At 44.2% G+C, this 26312-nt stretch overlaps 1 protein-coding gene across 1 annotated transcript; it reads right to left on the reverse strand.

Moving 5' to 3' along the window:
* Window positions 1–917: 917 nt before the first annotated feature.
* On the reverse strand, window positions 918–25472 carry LOC121818061 (low-density lipoprotein receptor-related protein 4-like). Its single transcript, XM_042241352.1, has 16 exons — window positions 25389–25472; window positions 20035–20374; window positions 17291–17404; window positions 15529–15648; window positions 14690–14929; window positions 13739–13852; window positions 12237–12356; window positions 10443–10568; window positions 9433–9636; window positions 8557–8725; window positions 8076–8244; window positions 7040–7265; window positions 6123–6248; window positions 4372–4596; window positions 1948–2259; window positions 918–1276 (listed from the first exon to the last, which is right to left on the reverse strand). The coding sequence occupies exons 1-16, from the start codon at window positions 25470–25472 to the stop codon at window positions 918–920; spliced, it is 3048 nt and encodes a 1015-aa protein (XP_042097286.1).
* Between the last annotated feature and the right edge of the window lie 840 nt (window positions 25473–26312).

Below are 26312 nucleotides of genomic sequence, written 5' to 3' on the forward strand. Positions count from 1 at the left end.
ATCAAAATTGGATTTTTTTTTTTTTTACCAAGAGTTAACCTCTTGTTAACATATTTTACCATCTAGGAAACATATTCCTACACCTAATGCTTCTTAACTTTGAAAATCAGGTCAAACAAGTGAATCAGGAAACAATAGTTTAGACTGCAGGGGGAGATGAAAAACCTCTAGGGGGCAGGTACATAGGAGGAGGAACAGGTCTGTGCCATCTCTGTTTCTACTCTTCCTTGGGGTTTCCAGCTGCTTCTGCCAAGAAAGCCCCCTGAATCCTGTGATAAGACTTTTTCTTCTGCCTCAAGATCTGAAATCAGATTTTTTGGCACCGTGCCAAAGGTTTATATGAAAATAGTTAAACCAGCTTTAAGCAGATTAATCTGAATGATCAAGGCACAGCTTTAACAGAAGAGCTGCTTCCTCTGGTAACCAGGACTCAGAGCAGCTTCACAAAGGACCCCCTGCAAGATGTCACTGCTATGAGAAAGGGGGTTCCTCGGTTTAAAAAAAAAGCCAGCTTGGGAAACTGATTTGCTTGCATTGGTGCTCTGTTGTGTCCCATTCTTTGCGACCGCATGGACTGTAGCCCACCACACTCCACTGTTCATGAAATTTTCCAGGCCACAATACTAGAGTGGATTGTCATTTCTTTCTCCAAGGGATCTTCCTGACCCAGGAATTAAACCTGGGTCTCACGAATTGGCAGGCAGATTCTTTACTGCTGTGCCACCTGGGTAGCCCGGGAAACCTGTTTAGAGCAAGTTAAATGGATCTCTTTACTGCCAAACTAAGAGCTTCAACATGCTACCATGAAAGATGATTCCAAAAAGGGGCTAGGTGTGCACCCTCCTTGGGGTATTACTCAGGAACTGGTGTTGTTTAGCAACTTTGAGAAATGTGTTAGATTCTTACTTGAATAAGTTTCAGTACAAGGAGAAGGCCTGCCGAACTGTGAGTTGGGACCACAGCTGATACAGATTGGAAGATACCCGGGAATTTCTCATAGAAAACACACCAAGGAGAGCAGGGTAACATGGATCTGTAAGAAAACCCCCACGGGAAGACTTGCCTGGAACCTCCAGGTTCTCGGCCAAGATGATCATCTTCTGGATGTAGGCCTCTTTCAACACTGAGAAGGGCTCTGGCTTCCTCCTATTCCACAGTATAAGAGCGGTTCTGTTCAGGGTCAGTAGGTAGGGCTCATGGGCCGCAATCATGCCATCACTCCAAGTCTTGTTCAAAGTGTAGGTTCTATTTTTTAGGAGACTCAGACTTTGCAACCCTAAGGAAGAGTCAAGTCATTACAAGCTGATACAGAACAAGTCACCTGTGACAGCAAGGAGGCAAGGGCGACACTGGATTGAAAGTTTCAATGACCTTGCATTGAAAACGTGCACAGATTCGTCTATGAAGTTTTGTAAGTTTTAGTTCTATAGTTAAAGATAATCCAAGGAAGTGTTTAAAGCTCCAGAAAAGTGAGGGGTGCTGAATGGGAACATCAGATGTGACTTGACCACCACAGTCCTACAACCCCAGTCAGCACAATGCTGTCAGGCCATCCTTGAGACTTCTGGGTGAGTAGACTATCATATTCAGCTACAAAGGTGTAATATGCACCTGCTATCAAGTTATAACCAAAGGGTCTGTACTTTGTTTATAATGGAAGTTTCATTCTATTACTTCTACTTACCGAAGTAGAAACAAACAGCTTTTTGCAGTGTTAAAAATTAAGTACACTATTTCTGAAGTCTTTTATCTCTTCAATCATAAATTTAGACTCATAGATGAGAATAGAGTTTGAGGTCGGTGACTTATGCCCAAGCTTTAACTATGAAAATCAGAGTTTGAGGCTATATCTAACTAGTTCTAAAAATGGTGTCATTACTACTAAAAAGAAGACTGTCAGTCAGCCCCTCAAGCCTCTTCCAACCTCACTGATAATGCAGCACTTACCTGACGCTTTGGTGGTCCAGAGGATGCTGGAAGAGCTGAGATCTAAGGTTACATGGGTGTCTGCCATCCAGGTGCCTCTCCAGACTGTTTGTATGCTTTTGCCATCAAGGGTCATACTTTGCAAGGGTTCCCCACTTTCCACCCAGTAGAGCAGCCTCCTTGGCCAGTCGAGAAGGAGATGCAGTATAACGCTGGCCGTTTTGTAGAGGGTATGGGTGTCTGGGCCAGCAAGTCTCATCCTCTGAATAGCACTTCTGTCGCAGGGCAGCCAATACAAGTTCCCAGTTGGAATGTCCACATTTGCTGAGCAGACTGTAAGGAGGACAAGTCGCTCCCATTAGGAAGGGCATGCAAATGTGTTCTTGTGCTGTCTTAAACTCCGGGCCAGGGAGGAAGGCAGACAGTTGCAGGATACAAAGATCGTTCCCTAGAAACCTACACACCTTGTTCACACGAGGGTCCCATCATGCCTACTCTGGTTTCTTGTCTGTCAGTGTGAGCTCCCCTGATCCTTGACAATCCCTAGGCAAGGTAGACACACACTGCATTTTGTAAGTTGGAAAGCTAGGTGGAAGACTGGCAACTTCCGAAGAACACACTGGCCCCATGGGGTTCTGTTTCTCTTGACCTCACTGGGCTCTGCCCTCCGCAGAAAATACGTGCTCTCCTCTGCAGTCAGATGTAACCACAAAAATCCCACATGCCAGCATCACAGAATGCCCTCAGAGTGATTCTACACCAGTTCTTAAAAACGTGCACTCTTTCCTGAAGTGGAATTTTGAAGCCCTCCCATTTTTGATTCAGAACTTCATCTGTGTTTTCTAGCCTCAAGTTTCAGTCTGAGGACAAGATTAACACACCCAAGAGAAAACAACACAGATGTCAGTGCAGTTCAGTTCAATTCAGTTGCTCAGGCATGTCCGACTATTTGCGACCCCGTGGCCTGCAGCATGCCAGGCATCCCTGTCCATCGCCAACTCCCAGAGTTTACTCAAACTCATGTCCATTGAGTTGGAATCCATGTTCCTGAGACACCCTTCAGATCAATGGCTGATGTCGTGATCCTTAAAGAACTGGAATTGTGTCAGGCAATTTTTTTTTTCTTTGTTTAGGACACCCAGTTTGTGTTGCAGAATTGCTTGGTGTGGAGGGGAAGAAACACACACTGGCGTCACAAGTATTGAGGTATAGCAAAAGGCTTCTCAGGTGGCACAATGGTAAAGAGTCCACCTGCCAGTGCAGGAGACCCAAGAGACGTGTACACGCTGATGTAAAAATAAGGTGAAGCTGCAGACCCAAGAGTTGTCAGGAGGCCCTGAGATCCTGCAAACTGGCCTGGAGAGCAGAGGTCAAGCTGATCACTACCCAGAAGAGGTAGTGGCTTTGTCACACTTTCCAGTTAACTGTATAGGAAAGACACTTCTGTGTGTCTCTGTGTGTGAATGTGCTCAGTCACTCAGGGATGTCTGACTCTTTGTGACCCCACAGACTGTAGCCTGCCAGGCTCCTCTGTCCATGGGATTTCCAAGGCAAGAATACGGGAGTGGGTTGCCATCCAGGCGATCTTCACAACCCAGGGATCGCACTTACGTCTCTTGTGTCTCCTGCATTGGCAGGTGGATTCTTTACCACTGTGCCACCTGGGAAACCCTTTATACCTCAATACTTGTGACACCAGACATGTGCTACTTCCCCTGACACCAAGCAATTCTGCAACACAAACTGTGTCCTAAACAAAGTGGGGGGGAATGTCTGATGCCATTCCACTTCCATAAGGATTAAGGCATCAGCCACTGATCTGAAGGGTGTCTTGGGAACATGGATTCCAATATAGCACTTCATATAGTAAAGCAGTTCCTTGGCACTTAGAATACCCACAGTACAGGCATTCAGAAATCAGATTACTCACCCTGGAACTCACCTCTCAGTTTTCTTTTATAAAGCAGATATTTTCATTTAGGCTGAGTACAGGGAGCTAAGGGTGGGGTATGCCATGTAGGAGTGTGGGAGGGGAGAGAAAGTATATATTATCAAATTAAGAAAATATCTTGCTAGTTCTCTCTGAAATCTGCATTGCAAATTGCTTCTAAATTAGTGTAAGAAAAATCTGCAATGCAAAGTTGAAGTATTTAAGGTCTGTTTCCATCCTATCCAGATGTAAGGCCAGAAAAGTAGAATTTTAAAACCCTTATCACTGACCTCAGTATTTCCCAAATCATGGTAGCCATTTAAGAGTCTGCACACCCTTCATAAGAACAAGGGTAAATCACAGACACTTAATATTTAAATTAGTTAAGAACCATTCTTTGGTATTAAGCTTGATTCAGATCAGAGACAAGTAGGGTTTTGGAGATGTTTGGGAGCCTACTTAAATTTAGAGCCAGAAAATAAAGGAAAAACTTCAAAATAACCAACCCAAGCTACCTGTACGTTCTGTCCAGATCTCTTGCTTGTCCCCCAGGTAGCCAGTTGAGCGAAACAGATGTCCCTGGGTATCTGTCCAGTAGATGAGGTTTCTTTTCCAGTCAATATCCAGCAAGTAGATGTTCCTTGGATGCTCTTGAACTAGGCTTCTCTCTATAGCAGTTCCCATAAAGCCAACTTTCAACAAGTAGAGGCGTTTGCCAGAGGAAAACACTAGTTTAAACTCTACGGAAGAAAAAGAGAGATGTACTGTTTGAGCATTTGTCAGAAAAGCCCCATGCTCCCCTCTGAAACAACATTGCTGTCTCAAGTTGAGGCTTCCCTAGAATTCTAGGATCTTATAAAGTTTGCTTCTGAAGCACGTACACACACCATGAATGCCTTGGCTTCCTTAGAGAAGGAAGTCATTTGGGCAAATGAAAGCACTGCTCAGTCTCCCCAAGGCACCAACGCCTTTAAATTTCTGCGAAAAGATTAACATAGAATCCTGAGGATTAGGGCCTCAGCGTTACTGTTTGATCAGTAAGGTCATCAAATCCTTGCCTGTAGCACACACATTTCAACACAAAGAATTTTAAGCTCTGCTGCCTATCTAAAGAAAAGTTACCTGGGTGCTTAACTGTGTATAAGGTTCAGAAACATTTTAAGCTAAGACTTGTGTTTGGCACAACGGCTTATTACACCATAATCACGCTCCATGGCTACCCATTGTGAACTGCCTTCTACAAAGGCAGTTAGAGCATCAACATATTTATATCATTTATTCTTCTTAGAACCTCAGTGTTCTATAGGAAAAATTCAAGGAGTTGGGCAGTGATGTTCAACCGATTATGTAGCCTTTACAGTTTCAAAGATGGAACAGTGACATGAGGAATTATGTTAACAATGTTAAAGCAGACACTCTGCTTACAACAAGAGTCAGAAAGTACTATAGTCATAGGACTGTAGAGGGCTTCTTTCTTACACCAACTTAGTCATTAGTCTTTCATGTAAACCTGAATAAGTAAGTGACGTCGCTCAGTCGTGTCCGACTCTTTGCGACCCCATGGACTGTAGCCTATCAGGCTCCTCCGTCCATGGGATTTTCCAGGCAAGAGTGCTGGAGTGGATTGCCATTTCCTTCTCCAGGGGAAAACTGAGTAGTATAAGCTATTTTTTCTTGTTTTAAAAATGACTGAACCCAAATATCCATTGATAGGTGAATGGATAAACAAAATGTAGTATCTACATACAATGGAATATTATTTCACCTTAAAAAGGAAATTCTGGCACATGTTATAACATGGATGAACTTTGAAGACATAATAGTAAGTAAAAAAAAAAGCCAGTCACAAAATGACAAATACTGTACCGTTTTACTTAGATGTGGTACCTAGAGTAGTTAGATTCAGAGACAGGAAGTAGAATGGTGATTGCCAGGGGTTGGAGGGAGAAGGGAATGAGGAGTTATTGTTTAAGAGAAATAGAATTTCAGTTTGGGGAGATGAAAAAGTTCTGGAGACCAAGGAGGAAGGTGATGGTTGCACAAAAATATGAATATACTTAATGCCACTGAATACTACACTTAAAGTGGTACCTTTTGTTATGTATACTTATAATACAATAAAAAACCTAATCAAGGTCTTTTGATAACAAAACTCTTGTGCTTTCAGGACAAAAGTGATTAATTCCAAAACAGAAGTGACACTATTTTCAGACCTACCACAGAATGTGGCTTCTTGAGCCAAACCCACTTCCCCCAGCATCCTTACCACTACACGTGCCGGAAGGTAAAAGAAACATCCCCTCTGGACAAACACACTTATAGCCTTTGGGATGGACGGGGGACGGGAGATACAAGTGGCTGCAAGAACCTGGAACGTACGCTGGGTATTTACCTGTTTTAAAGGAAAAACAGGTTGGACACAATTTCAGATGGATTTATCCAAACCAGTTCAAAACTTAAGATTCAAAGGAATTAAGGCATTTTTGCTTTAAAAGGAATCCCAATATATTTTTCACCCTCTAAGTTAGGCATGCTGACCTTGAAACTCCTGGGGTCCCCTATCTTTCAGATGGTGACTATGACATCTCTACAATAAGCTCAGCCTAAGAAAGCTTCAACCAACAGTATCTTCCCCCTCCAAGTTAAGGCAAAATAAGTGTCTAGCTTACTGATAGGAAGTAAATAGTGGTTCCCAGTTCTCCACTTTAATTAGTTTCTTGGACCATGAAGAAGTATAATCTGAGTTGAAGCTGACAATTTCAGATTAACAAGCTTTTAACTCCTAGTCAACAAACATGTGACCTCCTCCTATAAGCAGGATGCCAAGCTTGGTTCCATTTTCTGTTATCAACTGATGTGTCAGTGAGAAAGCTACTCTAGTCCTTTTGTGAACAGCGCATCCCCCGTTTTGTGTATTAAAACTCAGATGTTTTGAATGTTAAAACTCTGGTTGCTATGTTAGATAAAAGCCAGGTATGTGCCTGGAACAAGTTTTCCAGCAGATATTTTCGTTCTGTTCATCTTGCTCAAAGTCCTGGGTGCGTCTGGAATGATACCCAGAACATTTCCCCGGCCCCAAAATAGCAAGTTCCAACAACAGATGGAGGTAGTAATTTAGGGGGGGTTTCCATTTAGTGTGAGTTCTGATTCATAAGTGTTTTGAAAGCAAGTGATGAGACTTACTTTTAGGCTGTTGGGATTGGTGGAGGACCAAGAAGGCAGATACGGAAGCATTTAGCAGCACCTCTCTCTCCTTTATGGTATGGGGTGAAGTACGAAACAGCTGTAGTTTATTTGCCCAGAAGAAAGAGTTCTCAAATACTGCCAGTCCCACTGGATCATCATCTTCCAGGAAGACCTTGGGAAAGGTGTGCCTCCCGGAGCCATCCACGTTCACTGTCTCTATGGACTGAAGGGTTACAGGGTCTCTTGAGAGTGTGGCAGCAAGGGGGGGTGACCATCTTAGCGTACCTCAGTTTCTTGGATACCAATTAAACATGTTTTCATATCAGTTTGATAGAGATGAAGTTATCTTGGGATCTGCAGAGGTTAATGCCAAAGGCAGAGGATTGGGCTGCTTCTTGTATCAAATAGGATCACAAATCTTGTACAAGTAGCTACTATAACTTAGTGTCTGCATCAGACATTGTACCAAATCCTTCAACTACATTCCCCAACCACCTTCTGAGGCAGGCGTTCTCTCTCTTTCCAGAGAGGGCAAGAAGAGCTCAAAGAGGCACCCTAAGTAACCAGAAATCACAGCTGGAAGAAATAGGCTTAAAAATATGACTCCCAAGCCTGTGCTTTCAGCTCTCATGTCCAATTGGTCTTTTAGTTTGACAGTTTCAAAGATAAGATAACATGACCTGTAATACGAAAACCTAGAAATGTGGGCAGAAGTCACTGAGGTACTTAAGTAACTGCATGCTTGTTTGTTTGTTTTTTGCCATCTTAAAACATTTTATATCCCAGGTACCACACAGAACGTGACCTAGACAACCAAGAAATTCCAGTGCTGAGTTTGACTGCAGAGAGTTTAAGAAAGTCACAGAGTCTCCCAACCTGTGTTGATACAGTCCAGTTCCATCTGAAGATGCTGGGCTTTTCTCAGTTTTCATGGCCAGAAGGTTGAGCAACACATAAGAGAACTCTGCACTCAAAAGAACCCTTTACCCCTACCAAACAGGTTTACCTTTTCCTCCTGACCCATCCATGGTACCTCTTTGTATTCACTGATCCAGTAGAGTCTGCTAGCCACATGGTCCAGCGTCAGCCCTGTGGGTTCCTCCATGTTGACCACCACCAGCACCTTCCTATCAGAGCCATCCATCCCTGCCGTTTCGATAGTCCTCAGGCCTTTCCCACCTCGATTTACCCAATACAGGTACCTGAGATCAGCAAAGACACAAGGGTTAGAGAATCCACTACAGGGCATGTATACGATTCTGACCAGCCAGGCTGCCCTGGCCGCTCCCACAGACCTCTTATCATTCCACTGGTCAGAATGCTGGAGACTTTTGCTCTCAGACTCAGTAGACTTTGAAAAATTTGGCTCTATGGTATTCAATTTAGACTTCGAAGTTAAGAATTTTTTGGAGCAAATGAGACCTAGGTCAAAAAGGTTGACCTGTTCTCTTATCAACTTAAATACCGAAGACAACCAATGCTTTGGGACTTATTCGGAAGAAAGCGCGACTTACTTCTTTGCAGGAAACACTATGAGTTGCTCTGGCACAAGATCCTTTTCCAAGATTCTGATGTAACCTCTGCCATCACTTAAACCAGCACAGATGACCCTGGCAAAGCTGCTAGCCCAATACAACTGCCCCGTGAACCAGTCCAGAGAGATACTGTTGATGGTTTTAAGTTCTGGGGATTACAAGAGACAGCTTCTTGTTTCTGGGCTCTCCTATGCCCATCTCACCCTGAAAAAAGAGACTCAGACAAAATTTTTCTACACCTTCTGATCTCAAGTCACATAATGAGGCCAACAGGACACAGGGGATGAATGAGAGCTACTGCTGTGTGAGGTGTTATTCCCAATTTACAGTAAGGAAAGACAAAGGCCTTAGGAGAAGTGTAACCAAGACATCCAGGAGAATGCGACCTCAGTTTGGGATAATATTCATTATCAAAGCTTTTGATATTTTTTCTGAGAAGGCTGTGATGAATGCTACCTCTTAACTGCCAGCAGAGGATTTTTGCACATCCAGGACTATGCTAAGCTCTTCTTCCCCTTAATCCCCACACTTACCCAATGAGACAAGTGCTGTTATCTTCATCTTTTACATGGTGATTCAAAGAAATTAACAACTTGCTTGGGGTCATATACCAAGTGATGGCGCTGAGACTAACCTTGGCCTGAGCCCACATCTCTATACTTTCCACACTGCTTAACAATCTCATCTCAGGTTATACTCTACCAAGCTCCTATAGAACTAAGTTACATAGACTTAAATCTTACTCTCATGATTCATGACAAGTGAGTCACAGAAGATGTCCAGATGAACATACACTTCTCACACCATATTTAAGTAGCTTAAAGAAGCTAGAACTCTTAATATCAAGAAATATACCTGGATAGAGAGAAGCAGGGTTTGGATTCCCAAGAACAAACACATTTAAGACTTCATCCACCCAGAAGTACATGCTTCTCTCTAGATCATATGCAACAGAAGTAGGCCGTGATTTTACAGGTACCAGTGTCTCATAGATGCCTGTTCCTTGATCCAGGATACCAAGTTCTCTATCTGCTGCAATAAGAATTTTAACAGCATCATCTGCAATAGAAGTAGAAGGTGACTCATGACTATGAAACTTTCTTTCACACCATTCTCCTTAACTAAAGACGTTGGCTAGTGGCCCATGCCAAAACCTACTTATCTCTGAAGTCTGGACTAAGGTGGATCTAGAGGAGACCTGGTTGACCACCTGAAGCCTCAATTCCTCCTCTGAACTCTAGCACATTGAAATGAATCTTTGGAACTTTTTTGCCTGATTTCAGATTCAGCCCCTCACCCCTAGACAGAGGTCCTCTCCAGGCCTTATAGACAACAGCCAAATATAATTAAGTGTCCCATCGTGGACGTGGCACAGGACAAACTCAGATCATCAGTTGGTCTCTGGAGCACCTAGCTGTAGATCCTACAGGAAAACTAAATCGTTTTAAAGACAAGCACATGTGCTAAGCCACCTCAGTCATGTCTGACCCTTTGTGACCCAGGGGAATGTAGCCCACCAGGCTCCTCTGTCCATGGGATTCTCCAGACAAGAATACTGGAGTGGGTTTCCATGCCCTCCTCCAGGGGGTTTTTCCAACCCAGAGATGGAACCCATGTCCCATGTCTCTTGTGTTTCCTTCTCTTTACCCCTAGTGCCCACTTGGAAAGCCCAATCATTTTAAAGACACATAACAGCAACTGATACTCAAAACTGATCAACGAACATTATAACAGCAGCTTCTTTATGGAAAGAGAGGAGTCATCTCTAATACCAGACCCTGAAGTGAATCGTCTATATCACTCTTACCTAAACGCTGCCCAGGATAGAGCAGGGCCTCCATTTTGTTTACGGTACTGAAACTCACCTGTAACTCGACAGTCAGTGCCATTGTGGAGCCGGTAACCTCGAATACACCCACAGGAGTAAGAGCCGCGTGTGTTGTGACATAGCTGGCCACAGGGGCTGTATGCCGTTGAGCACTCATCCACATCTGATGACAGAGAGCTGGAAATTAGCGAAGACTGAGGAACGCTCTCAAGTATTTTTGTTCTTTGGGGCCACTTTTCAGATGCTTATGGAGCATGCATTAAGTGGAGATGACTGTGTGGGTCCTAGGACAGGAAATCCCCATGTCCATAGGATTCCCATGTATATGAGTGCCTTGCAGCAGAACCATTGATACACGGACCCTAGATGTGCATCCCTGTTACCCTAGCAGCATTCCTGGGGACGTGACCCATCTCAAGCCAGCCAGAGCCCAATTAAGAATGAGCTGCAAGGATGTGCAGAAATCAGAACCCATGTGCACTGCTCGTGGGAATGTCAAATGCTGCAGCCTCTATGGAAAAGTTTGATGGTTTCTCAAAAAGTTAAACATAGAATTTATCATGTGACATAGCAGTTCCCCTAGTGTTATATACCCAAGAGTATTGAAAGCAGGGAATGTTTGCACACCAGTGTTTACAGCAGCATTGTCCACAATAGCCAAAGGGTGGAAATGACCCAAGTGTGCATCAACATATGCATGGATAAACAAAATGGGACACACGGTCATCTCTTGGTATCCTCAGGGGATTGGTTCCAGGACCCCCAGAGAATACCAAAATCCATGGATGCTTACGTCTCTTATATAAAATAGTTTCGTATTGGCATATAGCCTATGCACATGCTCTCATATACTTGAAGTCCTCTCTAGAGCACTCATAATCCCTAATACAATGTAAACAGTTGCTAGCAGACAGCAAATTCAAGCTTTGCTTTTTGGAACTTTCTAGAATCCCACATCCCACACCACCCCCACCCCAGTATCTTCAATCTGCAGTTGGTTGGATCTGCAGATGTGGAGCCTGCATATACAAAGAACAAACTGTATGCATGCAATGGAATATTATTTGGCCTTAAAAGAGGAGGGAAATCCTGATACCTCTTCAACGTGAATGCACCTTAACGACAAGCTAAGTGAAGTTAGCCAGAAACTTTATACATAGTACCACTTACACATAGTACTGAAAGAAAGTGAAACTGAAGTTGCTCAGTTGTATCTGACTCTTTCCAATCCCATGGCTGTAGCCCACTAGGCTCTTCTGTCACGGATTTTCTAGGCAAGAGTACTGGAGTGGGTTGCCATTTCCTTCTCCAGGGGATCTTCCCGACCCAGGAATGAGGTGAGTGAGGCCTTCAATTTCCATTCAGTTATATGTGTTTTGGAGGCAGCTTGAACTCTCTGAAAGTGAAAGTCGCTCAGTCATGTCTGACTCTTTGCGACCCCATGGACTATACAGTTCATGGAATTCTCTGGGCCAGAATCCTGGAGTGGGTAGCCATTCCCTTCTCCAGGGATCTTCTCAACCCAGGGATCGAACCCAGGTCTCCCACATTGCAGGCAGACGCTTTATCATCTGAGCCACCAGGGAAGCCCAATACATAGTACTAGAACAGATGAATTCATAGGTAGAAAATCAATACAGTTTACCAGGGAAGGGGGACAGTTATTGCTTAATGGGCACAGAGTTTGGGATGATGAAAAAGTTCTGGAAATAGTGTGATAGTTGCACAACACTGTGAATGTACATCAAAATGCACGTTAAAAAGGATGAAAATGGCAAATGCTAAGGCAGTCCAATGAGAGCTTGTAAAGATGAGCCCAAAGAATTCTGACCTCCGCAGCTCTGACCATCGGGCTGTAGCCGCCATCCGGCTGCACATGAACACCAGACTCCCCAGGGTGAGTCCCCGCACTGCCCCTCGCAGCCCCCGTTGGCCAGAGAGCAGTTTTTCCCTAGTAGAGACAGGACAGTGGTCAGTACAGATGAACATGGTCAGGATCAAATGCCTTATAAACCATGCTGTGTCACAACCTTCCATACTTGTGTGAGGAGCAGATGACTGGCTAAAGGTAAGCTTTGACCCCGCCCTCTTCCCCAGAGAAGAGGGAGAGTTCGGAATCACAGAGCTGGGGAAGGGTGGACCATCTGGACTATTCCAAGTGTGGGTGTGCAGTTCACCCATGGAGGGACCAGCGACCTCTCTTCTATTTTCTCTAGAATCTATAGACAGCTGGGACCGTTCGTTCAGGAAGTGATGTAATAATTTATTAATCCCAATGAACTACCTATACAGGAGCAGAAGCCTGTATTTTGGGTTCTACTATTTATGCTTTTAGTATCTCTTAAGTGCAAAGCTTCTTTCACGGCCTTTAACAGTACTAAAAGGGCTTGCACCATAACGTCTAAGATCAATTTAGGGGGAAGTGAGAGACAGATGACAAAATAACTGGGGACAGATGCCCCTCTTCCTCTGCCCCAACTGGAACCAACAGTGATTTTTATCATAAGAACTACCAGGATTTAAAAGTCAGAGCTGCGAGCTGCCTGTTCAGAAGGTTCCTCCTCATCAAGAAAGTCTTTCTTAGTTCTTCTTTAAAAAATTAAATTATTTTTAATTGAAGGATAATTGCTTTACAGTATTGTGTTGACTTCTGCCAATCAACATGAATCAGCCATAGGTATACCTATGTCCCCTTCCTCTTGAACCACCCCTCCACCTCCTTCCCCATCCCACCCCTCCAGGTTGATAGAGCCCCAGTCCGAGTTTCCTGAGTCATACAGCAAATTCCCACTGGCTATCTATTTTACATATGGGAATGTTACTCTCCATACATCCCATGTTACTCTCTCCATACATCCCTCCCTCTCCTCCCTTCTACCCCTAACTGTGTCCATAAATCTGTTCTCTCTTGTCTGTGTCTCCATTGGTGCCCTGCAAATAGGTTCATCATTCCTCAGTTCTTTGGCTAAATCTTTAGACAATTTGCCCTTTCGTCTTGAACAAATGATCTGCTTCTTTGTGGCAAAGTTTATGTTCCTTATTCCAGAATTTTAGGAGCCCTGTGGTTTGGGGGCTATTTAGCTAATCTAGTTCCATAAAGCTACAACATAGAATGGCCCTCAATTTTTACAGTTCAGGTAACATTTCCTTGAATTCAGGAGACCAAAGCCAAGGGCTGGAACTTGTAAGAGATCCATCACTGAAGAATAACTGCTTCTAAAGGAGTTTGAGCCTAAGAGTTGTCTCAGAGAGTAAACCCCCATGATAACTAAGGTACTGGCTTGTTTCATCTTACTCTCCTCTCTATGTTAAGCAGAGCAATTGATTTCTTACCACATGTGATGGGTTCATCAGTACCATCTGTGCAGTCCACTTCCCCATCACACATCAGGGATTCTAGAATGCATTTTCCTTCATCACATCCAACCATGCCTTCTGGGCAGGAAGCTGTGTAGGAAGTTAAGCATTCTTTTCATTAATATTTGGGGTGGTAGTAAAAATAGACAAGTCTTCCAGCCAGGAAGGGAGGTGGCACTATTTCTATAACCCAAGGCAAGTCTAGGCTGGAAAGGAAGTTATCTTATTAAGCAGAATTTTCAGGAACTGGGACTTAAGACTCAATAGCAACAATGTTAAGACATCAGAACACTGGATTGAAATCGTATTAAAACTGAACTGAGCTAGCATTAAATAGTTCTAATTGAAGTCATATTAAAGTCAGATAACATGAGCCCTAAAAAAATACTCTCTTAAGAAACCAGGTTATAAATTATGATAAAAATGTTAGAATCTGAACACATTTACTATTACAGATTTAACTCTAGGGAAGAATACTGAAAGCTACTGAAGTTCATTAAAAAAAATTGGAGGTTCTGCTACACTGTGTATTGAGGATAAAAAAAGGGGGAATGTAGCAATCACCATATTTGGGGGAGGCTTTCTGTTTTTTAGTGACGAATGTTCTCTTTCCATATTCACCACACAAGGATGTAGGCATCTGTTAGGAGACTGCCTCCGGATGCTGGCGCTCAGGTGTTCTGCGAGTTGGCCAGACTTGAACAGCGGAAACAGTCTGGGCCATGCTGCGAGTGTCCACTGCAGTTGCTATTTAAGCACTGCTTTATGTTTCCATGGATAAGGAAATCTTGGTTATTGCTAGGAAACACCCCATGTTTAGATATAAGATGGGAGTCTCAGTCATAGGGATTAAAGCACTGCTTGCAGAAAGGAGCCCACATGGGCCAGCCTTTCCATTAATGAAAGGTGGGGCGGGCCGAGACTCACCACAGCCCTGCTCGTCTGAGGCGTCCCTGCAGTGGTCCACGCCGTCACACCGCCAGCTGTCCGGGATACACAGCCCATTCCCGCACTGCCACTGCCCACTCAGACAGCGGTGCTGGGGGCAGAGCGCATCCCCGAACCGCCCTCCACAGTCCTCACTGACATCGCAGGGGTCCCAGGCATCTCGGCACCACGGATCTCCTGGACACTGGGTTTTCGGATGTGGGCATCCCGTCCTTCTCTCTAAAAGGCAGGAGTTAGCTGGGTAAGGTAGAACACCCCCGTCATGACCTTATTATTTAGGGATTTACGATTTGCTCATGAATTTAAGAAAACCAAGAATGGGAGGGGATGGGAGCTATCAGAGATGTGGCCATAATTTTGTGATCTGATGTTTCACCCCAAAATAGGTTTTAAGTCAATAAAGGTAATCATCTTTTTTTTTTTAAGACTTTTTTTGGGGATGTGATCCATTTTTAAAGTCTTTATTGAATTTGTTACAATATTCTCTCTGTTTTATGTTTCAGTTTTTTGGCTGCAAGGCATGTGGGATCTTAGCTTCCCAACCAGGGTCAAATCCACACCCCCTGCATTGGAAGGTAAAGTCTGAACCACTGGACCGCCAGGAAGTCCCAAGCTAGTAATCTTAATTTTAGGTAGTTTTGAAAAATGGAGAAGTGAGTGAAAACAGGCATCTGCAATATGGGAGACAATGTAAAGTCTGGGTTTAGCATATAGGCAGAAGGCAACTTTGTGACGGGCTTCACTTAAGACAGTTGATGCTAATCAATGCAGCTAATAAACAGAATGTGGCCGAAGATAAAAAGATAAGCTGTACACACCGCAGTTAACCTCATCAGAGCCATCTAAGCAGTCGCCAACACCATCACAAAGCCAGTGGGAGGAAATACATCTTCCATCATCACACTGCCAGGCCTGCGGGTGTCCACGGCACACCTCCTCTGTGGGTCAGGGGCAGTGTCCACGGAGCGGAACAGAGGAAGAAGTGCTTGTCAGGGCACTATCAGCTTTTAAATTTGGATTTCATATCAGGTATTTTCATTAGCAAAGGAGTAATTCATTCCTCATTTGTCCCTGGAGTGAACCCTAAACCAGCCCATCCTTTCATGTTACTTTCGACGACATCATTCAGTAGCCCCACCTTGCGGGCAATCAGTCAGCAGATCAGTAGACATCGCCTCATATATCTAGATATAGATATACATATATGGTTGAGTCCCTTTGCGGTTCACTTGAAGCCATCACAACATTGTGAATCGTCTATACCCCAGTACAAAATAAAAAGTTTAAAAAATAAAAAATCTAACATCTCTTTCCCATTATTCTTCTAGAACACCACTGTCCACTAAAACCTTCTGTGACAATGGAAGCATTTTACATCTCTGCTGTCCCAAATGGCAGTCACCAGTCACATGCGGCCATTAAGCTCTTGAAATGTGACCAGTACGATCCAGAAATTGAACTTTATTTGTATTCATTTAAATAAATTTAAATCCTCACATGTGGCTAGTGGCCCCTAAATTATCAGTTTTATAGGTTTGCTACTCTGATTTCTTTTGACATTTGAGACTCTATTAAGACCTCAGGCAACCTGGGAACTGGGGTTGGGGGCTTAATTAGACCTTCAGTATTTCCACCAAAGTCTGACTTCAGGCCAAAGCAAGTCAACTTGAGGAGCTGGGCTGAAGTGTCTGGGGGACTCAAGCGCAAGGCATTTCGGCAAGTCTGAAATTTTACCCTAACCTGTAATAGTACACATTTTGATATTCAAGATATCATGTTAAATTACAGTAAGTGACCACCCCAGGGATGTGCATGAAGGGAGCACTCACCCAGTACTGTGGGGGTTTTCCTCTTTTAATGAGGAACATCCGCCCTCATATTTATTCACTGCACCCCCAGGTGCCTGGCACCGAGTGAGAAGCTTCCTTCACACAAGTCCTCCAGCCTCCCTTCTGGGGTTTTAAATTCTCTCAGCAGAGACGGACTCGAAATTTATTTCAGGAAGACGTTTACCAAATGGCTAACTGACTTCTGTTGATTTTATAGTTTTTGTCCCCAACTTGAAAGCTGTTTTTCAGTCACATAAAAGCTCTAAGCATATAGAAGTTGAAGTAGTTTACTGTATATAAAAGTAATTGTGTACACACAATTTTATATACAATAAACAGTTTTTATATACAATAAACACTTTTATATACAATAAACTACTTCAACTTTAATACACAACACACAATTGTGTACACAATGCAGGGGTTTTCTATCAGTGAATCCCTTTAGTATTCCCGTTTGAGTAACACTGTCTCAGATGTTTAGGTCTGAATTTAAGATGAGGAGCCAGACTCTTGCTGGATTTTTCCATCCCAAGTCTCCCTCCACATGTTTGCACAGCAGGGTTACCAATGCTTTAAGATACATCCTTGGCCTTCCCCACCAAAAGCTTGAAACAACCCAGAGCTCCCAACGTTTTAGAACACTTCCTAAGATGATGAAAAGCCAAGAGAACTGTCAACGAGGCATGTAGCACTATGGACCAGGTGTAGGTGAGAGCCTGATACATAACACAGCTGGGAGACTGCTTACCACACTGCTCGTCCGCCCCATCCGGGCACTCCCGCTCTCCGTTGCAGAGCCAGGCCACAGGAATGCACCTCCCACCACATGCAGCTTGCCTCGTCGCATGACACTGTATTTCATCTGCATTGGATGACCAAGAAGCAAAGCCATCAGAGTTGCCAGCTTCCTTGGGTCCAGGAGACCTTTTCATGATAAGCTGAAGTCAGTGTTCTCTTTGGAAGACCTTCCTGACTACCAAGGAGAACACTAGTGAGTTCAGTACCCTAAAAACCCATGCGATTTCACCAGTGATGATCCTTGGGGACCATTCTTTCTGATGCTGTGGAATTGCTGCCGGAGGGCTGTCATCCACCTCCTTGTTGTCCTGTTAGAATGGCTCAGACTTGCACTTGTGCTTTGACAAAATATGACTACTTCCTCCAGGTCTGATTTGGTCTTAAAAACTCAAGAGTATGAAGAGTTGCAAATTTAGAGGTTTGGGCTCAAAGCATTTGACCATACTTTACTTTTAGATATGTATAGATATAATTTCAAGTGAAGTTAGGGTTTGAGGTCCTACATGGCATCTTTAGAAGCCTCTAGCAGCCTGGTCACATACACTTAAGTTTCCGGTTATTTGCAGGACTTTGATTTATATTATCGGTTTTATTCACATCATGAACTTGAGTTTATTAACTCTGAATGAGTAATAGTCAAATATAAGTCTGTTATGGATTTGGTGCTCAGAGGAAAACACTGGAAAGGCCTGACTGTATTTAGTTTACTTCTTTGTCGTAACTTTCAAAGAGAAAACGCCAATCCTTTCCAAGAAAATACAAACTACATGGCCCATTCAGTAGAATTTTCTGCAAGACACAGTGAAGACCCAGCAGTTCTACTACGGAAACAATGTGTGCACGTGGATGGAAAGTTGTGTGCAAAGCCATGCGATGGGAGTTGACAGTGGAAACCGACTTCATAGACTTCACCTTGTTTTTTAAGGACCAGACCTTAGCCTTAACTTATATCCATCTAAGATAGTGCTTTTAGCATGGTTACCCAATGTTTGATTTTAAAATGCTGGCTTATAAATTGCATTATAACTGAAAGACTCAGAAGGTACTGGTTTTTACTGAATAGCTCACAACTTTGCCAGCTACTCACATACTATCCAGGCGATGCCATTTAACTGAACCAAAACCATCCATCTGAGAGCAGGTAAGGTCAGCAGCCCCTAAGATGTATCCCAGGCTCAGTCGTCAGGCTACTCAGTTGGAGTTTTGGTTCGATTACTCACTAACAGCATCATCCTGGGAGACTTATTGCCTCAGTTTTTCTTGTCTATAAAGTGAGGACAGTGAATACGTAGTTCTAAGAGGAAAATTCAAGGATTAAATGAGCACAAAATCACTTGGCATAAACCCAGCAAGTAAATGCTCCTGGGCTCTTTTGCCACCTCTTCTAGCAGATCCTTCCAGAAGGATCCCAGTTAGGGCTGCAGTCAACCCTCAGAGACTTGCACTGCTAGGCGAGTCCCACCTAGAACACTATCCTGCCCTGGGGATTCTCAGTCTGGAGACCCAGTGTGCACATGGATTCTACACACCATCTGTAGATGAGTCTCAAACATGCCTTTTCAAATTTAGGTGCATGCTTGGTGTGAATAAATTTAAACTTTACTAATCTAATCACATATTAAGTTTACAGTAGCTTTCTCATAGTCTGTCAATATGCAAAGTATATTGTGTACAATATACAAAGCAGATCACACACTATTCTACAACAGACGTCATAAAGATGTCTTCACACCAGAAGGCTTCGGGAAACACTGCTTGGTGAAAAAGGCAAATAACTTTAAATCCCATTTCAGGAGTGGCACAGACAGACCACACACGTGGAAGGGCTTCCTGCCACAAGAGAGACCCTCCACCAAGTTAGGGGAAAACCCTGAGCGTTAGAATCGCTCCTGGAAGCCAAACAACTCAGAGATGAAGGGCCATCTCCTGCAAACCAGTTCACAGTATCTTGACCAAGAAAGTGCCTGCGTAGTTGAACATATGATTTAAAGCCTGCCTCCATCCTTGAGGGCCAATCAGGAGCACCTGTCAGGAGAGATGCACTCCCGCAGGCCAGGTGGTCTGACAAACGCTGGGCAGCTCCTGCACTGGCTAAGTCACCAGCTACCGACCCTGCGGGAGCTGAGGGTGTCTCAGTCACCCTGGGACTCGACTCAGCTCTCCTCTGCCTTGAGGTCCGCCTGCACCTAAATGGTATTAACAAGTGCCGCTCCAAGTTGCTTGCTAACCGCACCTCAGGACCAGGCTCCGTCGCCCCCGCGGCTGTTGGTAGAGAGAAGCATCTCCTCCCAAGGTCTCGGGTCTCCAAGAGGCTAAATTTACTGCCCGGTTAAACCTTGGCGGCGGGCGCATCAGAGACCCGGGCTAGAAGGCCAATCCCAGTCCCCAGGACGCTCAGGGAATAACGAACCTAGGAGGGAGGGTGTGCCAAGCACTCAGGTGAGACAGCTTCCTTACCCTGCAGCTTGAGGGCCAGAGAGGAGAAGACAACTGGTCCGCTGAGCCAACCCACCCAGCGGGCTTGTTAAAGAGTTAAGGGCTGAGAAACAGGGGCCCCTCCAGATGGGCCAGCCTCGCCCTCCCGGATAAAAGGTCACCGCAGGACCGGGGAGACGCGGCGCACACCTAGCGAGGGCGCCCCCAGCTCTCCTCTGCCCCCGCCCCTCAGCGTCCCTCCCCGGGGGCCCCACTCACCGGTCGTGGAGCCCCCGAGGCAGCCCAGCACGGGAAGCAAAAGCAGAAGGAGCGTCTGGCTTCCCATGGTCGCGAGGGGACAGCTCAGGGACCCGGGCGCGCGGCGCTCTGCGCGGTGATGCCGCGGGCGGGCGGAGCGCCCCGGGCGCCCAGGAGGCTTTAACTCGCGCTCCCGCCCCGCCAGGGAAACGCCGGCGGCTGTGGGCGGGGTGTGCGGGGAGCTGGCGCCTCCAGATCTCCGAGAAGAGCAGCGGGGCTGCAGACTCAGCCGGGGCGCCTCGCATGCGTCTCCCCTGGAGGTGACCGGTGACCGTGAGTGCCCGGCACCCTCGCGCCCCTCCTGCAGCAGGACAGCAGACGCTCAGATGATTCAAGGTCCTTGTCACACTTAAGGTAGGGATGGTCGACCATACTTAAGGCTTTTCAAACTTTGTTTTTTTTTAAATTAAGTATAATTGATTTACGACGTTGTGTTGATTTCTGCGGTACAGAAAAGTGGTTCAGTTATACATAGGTTTTTATATTCTTTTCCATTACGGTTTATCAGAGGATACTGAATATAGTTCTCTGCGCTACCCAGTGGGACCTTGTTGTTTGTGCATTTTATACATAATAGTTTGCATCTGCTAACTCCAAACTCCCACTCTATCGGGCCCCCACCCTCTCCCCCTTAGCAACCATAAGTCTGTTCTCCATGTGAGCCTGTTTGTTTCCCAGATATCATTTGTGTGATATTTTAGATTCTACACATAAGTGATATCATATGATATTTGCCTTTTTCTTTCTTATTTCATTTAGTGTGATAATCTCTAGTTCCATCCATGTTGCTGCAAATTTTACTGAACCAAACTCTGGTCTGCTTGCCCCAGGGCAGTAAAGTCAATCTACTAATTTCAAACACCTGGTTGTGGTAAAGGACCTTAGAGCCTTTATTACAGGGCCAAGCAAGCCGTCCAGGGCAGCTAGTGCTTGAAAGACCCAAACTCCCAAAGGCTTTCAGGGAAAGGGTTTTAAAGACAGAGGGAGGGAAGGGGGTTGTGGGGTGTGTTATCAGCTCCTGGACGTTCTTCTGATTGGCTGATGGTAAGGTAATCAGAACTCAACATCACTAACCTGGGTCCAACCGATTTGGCATCTACTTGCTTATGGGAAACATATGAATAGTTAACTTTTCCCACCTGGTGGCCCTTTTAGTATCTGCAAAACAACTCAAAGGACATGGCTCAGAATAGTCTCTATAGCTCTTGAGAAACCAAAGGTCCTTGATTTTGTTCAATGGTTAAACTATTATTATTTTGTTTTGCTTCATTGTTTTCCTTTCTGAATTTTTTCACTTCTTTGATTAAATTTATTCTTTGACTAAAGTTTTTTTGCAGACAAAAAGCCGGCTGAAGACGAGAGTGGGGGTAGCTGATCTGGGAAGGCCCATAGGGTCCTGCTGGATTGTGCAAATATTATTGTGCTCTTCTTTATGGCTGAATCATATTCCATCATATATACGTACCTCACTTTCTTTATCCATTCATCTGTTGAACATTTAGGTTCTTTCCATGTCTTGGCTATTGTGACTAGTGCTACTATGAACATGGGAGTGCATGTATCTTTTTGAATTGTAGTCGTATCTGGATATATGCCCAGGAGTAGGATTGTTGAATCATATGAGAACTCTAGTTTTTTGAGGAACCTCCATACTGTTTGCCATAAATGGCTGCATCAACTTACATTCCCACCAACAGTGTAGGAGAGTAACCTTTTCTCCACACTCTCTCCAGCATTTGTTATTTGTGGACTCTTTTTTTTAGATTTTTTTTTTTTTTTAATTTTTGGTGGTGCTGGGTCTTCGTTGCTGCTTGCGGGCTTTCTCTGTGGAGATCGGGGGCCACTCTCCACTTGTGGGGTACAGGCTTCTCGCTGCAGTGACTTCTCTCGTTGCAGACCTTGGGGTCCAAGGCACTTGTAGTTGCGGCTTCCGGGCTCTAGAGCACAGGCTCAGTAGTTGCGGCACAAGGTCCATGGCGTGTGGGATCTTTCTTCCCAGAGTAGGGATCAAACCCATGACCCTTGAATTGGCGGGCAGATTCTCAACCACTGGACCACAAGGGAAGCCCTATTTGTGTACTTTTTAATGATGGCCATCCTGACTGGTGTGAAGTGGTACCTTTTTGTAGTTCTTTTTTTGAAATTCAAACTATCTTTTTTAACACTTTAAAAATACATTTCAAATGTATTACTCATGCTACGTGAATGATTTTGGAATTGTATTTCTTGCCAAGGTATAGCCAAATGGAAAATATATCTGAAAAGAGGGAAAGGGGGAGCTTTCACACAAACTGACTGTCCAAGTGATTGCTGAAATAAACTTGAGGAATCAAGTGAGTAATAAAAAATACAGTGTGTTCATTGTGTTAAAAAACATTGTAACAATAAGAAAGATAACGAAAAGCCTATAGTATCTGTGTATCAAACAAGATGGCATTGAGGCTGTGGAGCTCCCATACAGGGCTGGGAAGAGGGCTGGCCCCCTCTTCTTGGGAAACAGGCCTGGCTTTCTTGGAGCCGATCTTGGACCCTGGGTGACATGTCAGCCTCCAGGACTTTGAAGGCTCTGAGCTAAAGCATCTAGGCCTGGTTGGGCTGTAGTCAGGCCTCATAAGGCCCCAGTAAGTGAAAGTGAAGTCACTTAGTTGTGTCCAACTCTTTGCGACCCAATGGACTATAGCCTACCAGGCTCCTCGGTCCATGGGATTTTCCAGGCAAGAGTACTGCAAGAGGCTAAGAAGGATGAGCTTGTATGTGTCAGAGGAGTGGGATGACTCAAGCAGACTCTGCATCCTTCATCCAGTTACTGCCCCTGCACTCTTAGGGTGTCAGGTGGATCTGGCCTCTGGCTCTGTTCAAGCAGCCACTTTGCCTCTCAGAACAAGCAATAAAGAAAATGCTTGCCACCATGCGGGTGGGAGTAGGAACAAGAGGGTCTTGGCAGATACACACTGATAGATGAGCAAGACTGTGAACAAGTTCCTGGGGGTTTACAGGATCAGGAGCACCTCCCTGGGAGCCCAGTCAAGAGAGAAGAGTTTATCACAGGGTGTCATCATTGTAGTTTTGCTTTGCATTTCTCTAATAATTAGCAGTGTTGAGCATCTTTTCATGTGCCTGTTGGCCGTCTGTATGTCTTCTTTGGAGGAATGTCTATTTAGTTCTGCCCATTTTCAATCAGGCTATTTGGTTTTTGTTGTTGTTGAGTTGTTTGAGCCATTTGTATTTTTTGGAAATTAAGCCCTTGTCGGTCTGTTGTTTGCAAATATTTACTCCCGGTCCTGTAGGTTGTCTTTTCGTTTTGTTTATGGTTTCCTTTGCTATGCAAAAGCTTGTAAGTTTGATTAGATTCCATTTATTTTAGCTTTTGATTCTATTGCCTTGGAAGACTGAACTAAGAAAACACTGGTATAATTTATGTCAGAGAATGTTTTACCTTTGTTCTCTGCTAAGAGTTTTATAATGTCATGTCTTATGTTTAAATCTTTAAGGCATTTTGAGTTTATTTTTGTGTATGTGTCTTCTCACTTCATTGATTTCCATTGACTGTCCAACTTTCCCAGCACCCCTTGCTAAAAAGACTTTTTCCCATTGTGTATTCTTGCCGCCTTTGTTGAAGATTAATTGACCATAGGTGTGTGGGTTTACTTCTGGCCCCTCTGTTCCATTCATTCATGTGTCTATTTTTATGCCAGTATTACACTGTTTTGATTACTGTAGCTTTTTACTATTGTCTGAAGTCTGGGAGGATTATGCCTGCTGCATTATTCTTTCCCCTCAGGATTGCTTTGGCCATTCTGGGTCTTTTATGGTTCCGTATAAATTTTAGGATTATTTGTTCTAGTTCTGTGAAAATGTCATGGGTAATTTGATAGGGATCACATTAGGTCTGTAGATTGCTTTGGGTAGTATGACCATTTTAACAATAATGTTCCAAATCCAAGAGCATGAAATTTCTTTCCAGTTCTTTGAATCATCTTTGATTGCCTTTATTCATGTTTTATAGTTCTCAACATATTAGAAAATGATGCTTAATAATGTTCGGTGACACAGAGGTATAAGAATATAGACCAGTTTTCCTCACTGGTCCTCAAAGAGGCACTGAAGCTAGTGGTAAGGGATGGGGGTATGAAAGACCTGGGTTCCAGTCTCAGCTAAACAAGACCATATGCGCCCAGAAAAAGCAGCTTTATTGATGGTATGGGTTAAGAGCTGATGCTCGGATACAGCCAACACCACCTCCTAAGTTTTTTGGGGGGAGAGGGAGAGTGGGTTTGTATGATTTTTATGTGTCCACAAACCACCTGGAAACCTCCTAAATAAGCAGACTCTGCTCCTGCAGGTCCAGGAAGGAGCCTGAGAATCTAACAGACTCTTAGGTGATGCGTTTGTTGGTCGCCCTCAGACCTCACTTTGAAAAAGCAAGGGTTTGAGGGCCGCAAACAGAGGGCAACACTGTGACTGCAAACCTCTGGGCTCCTGCCTGCAGGCACCCCTTGCTGCCTCCTGTCTTCCCACTTGGGCAGTGAGGCCTTCTTCACCCAGTTCTGTAATGACAGCTGAGACAGCCGTCCTCTTTAGCTGGCAATCAGCACGCTGTTAAGACTGAGTAACAGCACAAAAGTCCTGAAAAACACTCTTCCCCTTTTAGCCTCTGTCACAGCCAGGAGGAAAATGCTTTAATAAACAGTTGGGGGGCTTCCCTGGTGGCCCAGTGATCAAGACTTCGCCTTTCAAGGCAGAGGGTGCAGGCTCCGTCCTCCACAGGGACCCAAGATCCCACATGCCTCAGGTCCAAAAAAAATCAAAAGAGAAAACAGAAGCAATATTGTAACAGATTCAACAAAGACTTTAAAAATGGTCCGCATCCAGAAAAGTTGGATATGGACGTGTATCAGATGCAATGGATCTGAATCAGAGTCACACATAATCCCTGTAGGATGGCAGACTTAAAGGACTGGAAGAATTCAGAGGTCATTTTACCCAAATGCTGCCATTTAGGATTGAGATGGCGGATAAAAATGAGACTGTGTGACACATGCCGGGGAGGCTCAGACCGCCCTCCCACCCCCTTCCTCAGCTCAGCTGTGACATTCCTTCTTTCCAGTCTACCAGGAGAAGTAAGTGTCAGATTCTTGGAGAGAACACGATGGGGTTTGAATTTAGATGGAAACTGGCAGGGAACATTTATAGTGTCTGCAAATGAAAGGCAGCAGTAAAACACCAGGAAAAAAAAATAGAAAATCGAATTGCAAAGTGCCTTCTTAGGTTTTATTTGCAACACAGTCCTCCAACAGCTTTCTTTTAAATCATACCTCCTCTTCATTTTCACTGCTGGTCCCATCAAACCACACTTTGAAGATATCGGAATGCCATATGCTATGGAACTTTAAAGTCATCATAGGCTCTGATTACATAAGCCAATTAAAAGGACCCTTCTGCTTTTAACAAAAATCTAAGATGTATCAATTTCTGCTGAAGTGTTACTGCTTTGGAACCAGATTATTTGAGATGCTTAATAATGTTCGGTGACACAGAGGCATAAGAATATAGACCAGTTTTCCTCACTGGTACTCAAAGAGGCATTGAAGCTAGTGCTAAGGGATGGGGGTATGAAAGACCTGGGTTCCAGTCTCAGCTAAACAAGACCGTATGTGCACAGAAAAAGCAGCTTTATTGATGGTATGGGTTAAGAGCTGATGCTCGGATACAGCCAACATCAGCTCTTAACCCATACCATCTGAGGACGTCACAGACACAGGTGGTAGAAATAAGTGATTTAAATAAGGTTCCTCTTTATCTTTGGGCTTCCCTCATGGCTCAACTGTAAAGAATCCCCCTGCCAATGCAGGAGATGATGCAGAGATCAATCCCTGGGCTGGGAAGATCCCCTGGAGAAGAAAATGGCAACCCACTCCAGTATTCTTGCCTGGGAAATCCCATGAGCAGAGAAGGCTGGTGGACTACAGTCCACATGTTTCATGAAAGAGTCAGACACGACTTAGCCACTAAGCAGGTTATCTTTAAATCATTATATTCTTTCTATAGAACATTTTGCAAGTCCTATATGACAAGCATGAAAATTCACACCTTCATTGAATTCATTTAACAAATTTTCAAACACCTCCTTTGTTCCAAGCACTATTCAAGTACTGAGGATACACCAGGGAACAAAAGCAATAAGGTTTACATTCCAGAAATGATTCAGAGGGGCAGTAGTATGTGTAGTTGACCCAAAA

Source organism: Ovis aries, chromosome 26, assembly GCF_016772045.2.
Source record: "Ovis aries strain OAR_USU_Benz2616 breed Rambouillet chromosome 26, ARS-UI_Ramb_v3.0, whole genome shotgun sequence".
NCBI lineage: Eukaryota > Metazoa > Chordata > Mammalia > Artiodactyla > Bovidae > Ovis > Ovis aries.

Excerpts from the sequence above, each read along its gene's own strand:
- LOC121818061 (XM_042241352.1), bottom strand. The coding sequence starts at position 25,472 with ATGACTTTAAAGTTCCATAGCATATGGCATTCCGATATCTTCAAAGTG. Across the intron at positions 17,405-20,034 it reads CCTCGGGGGCTCCACGACCG|ATGAAATACAGTGTCATGCG; the intron begins GTGAGTGGGGCC and ends CATCCAATGCAG. Across the intron at positions 8,726-9,432 it reads CCCTGCTTCTCTCTATCCAG|AACTTAAAACCATCAACAGT; the intron begins GTATATTTCTTG and ends TGTAATCCCCAG.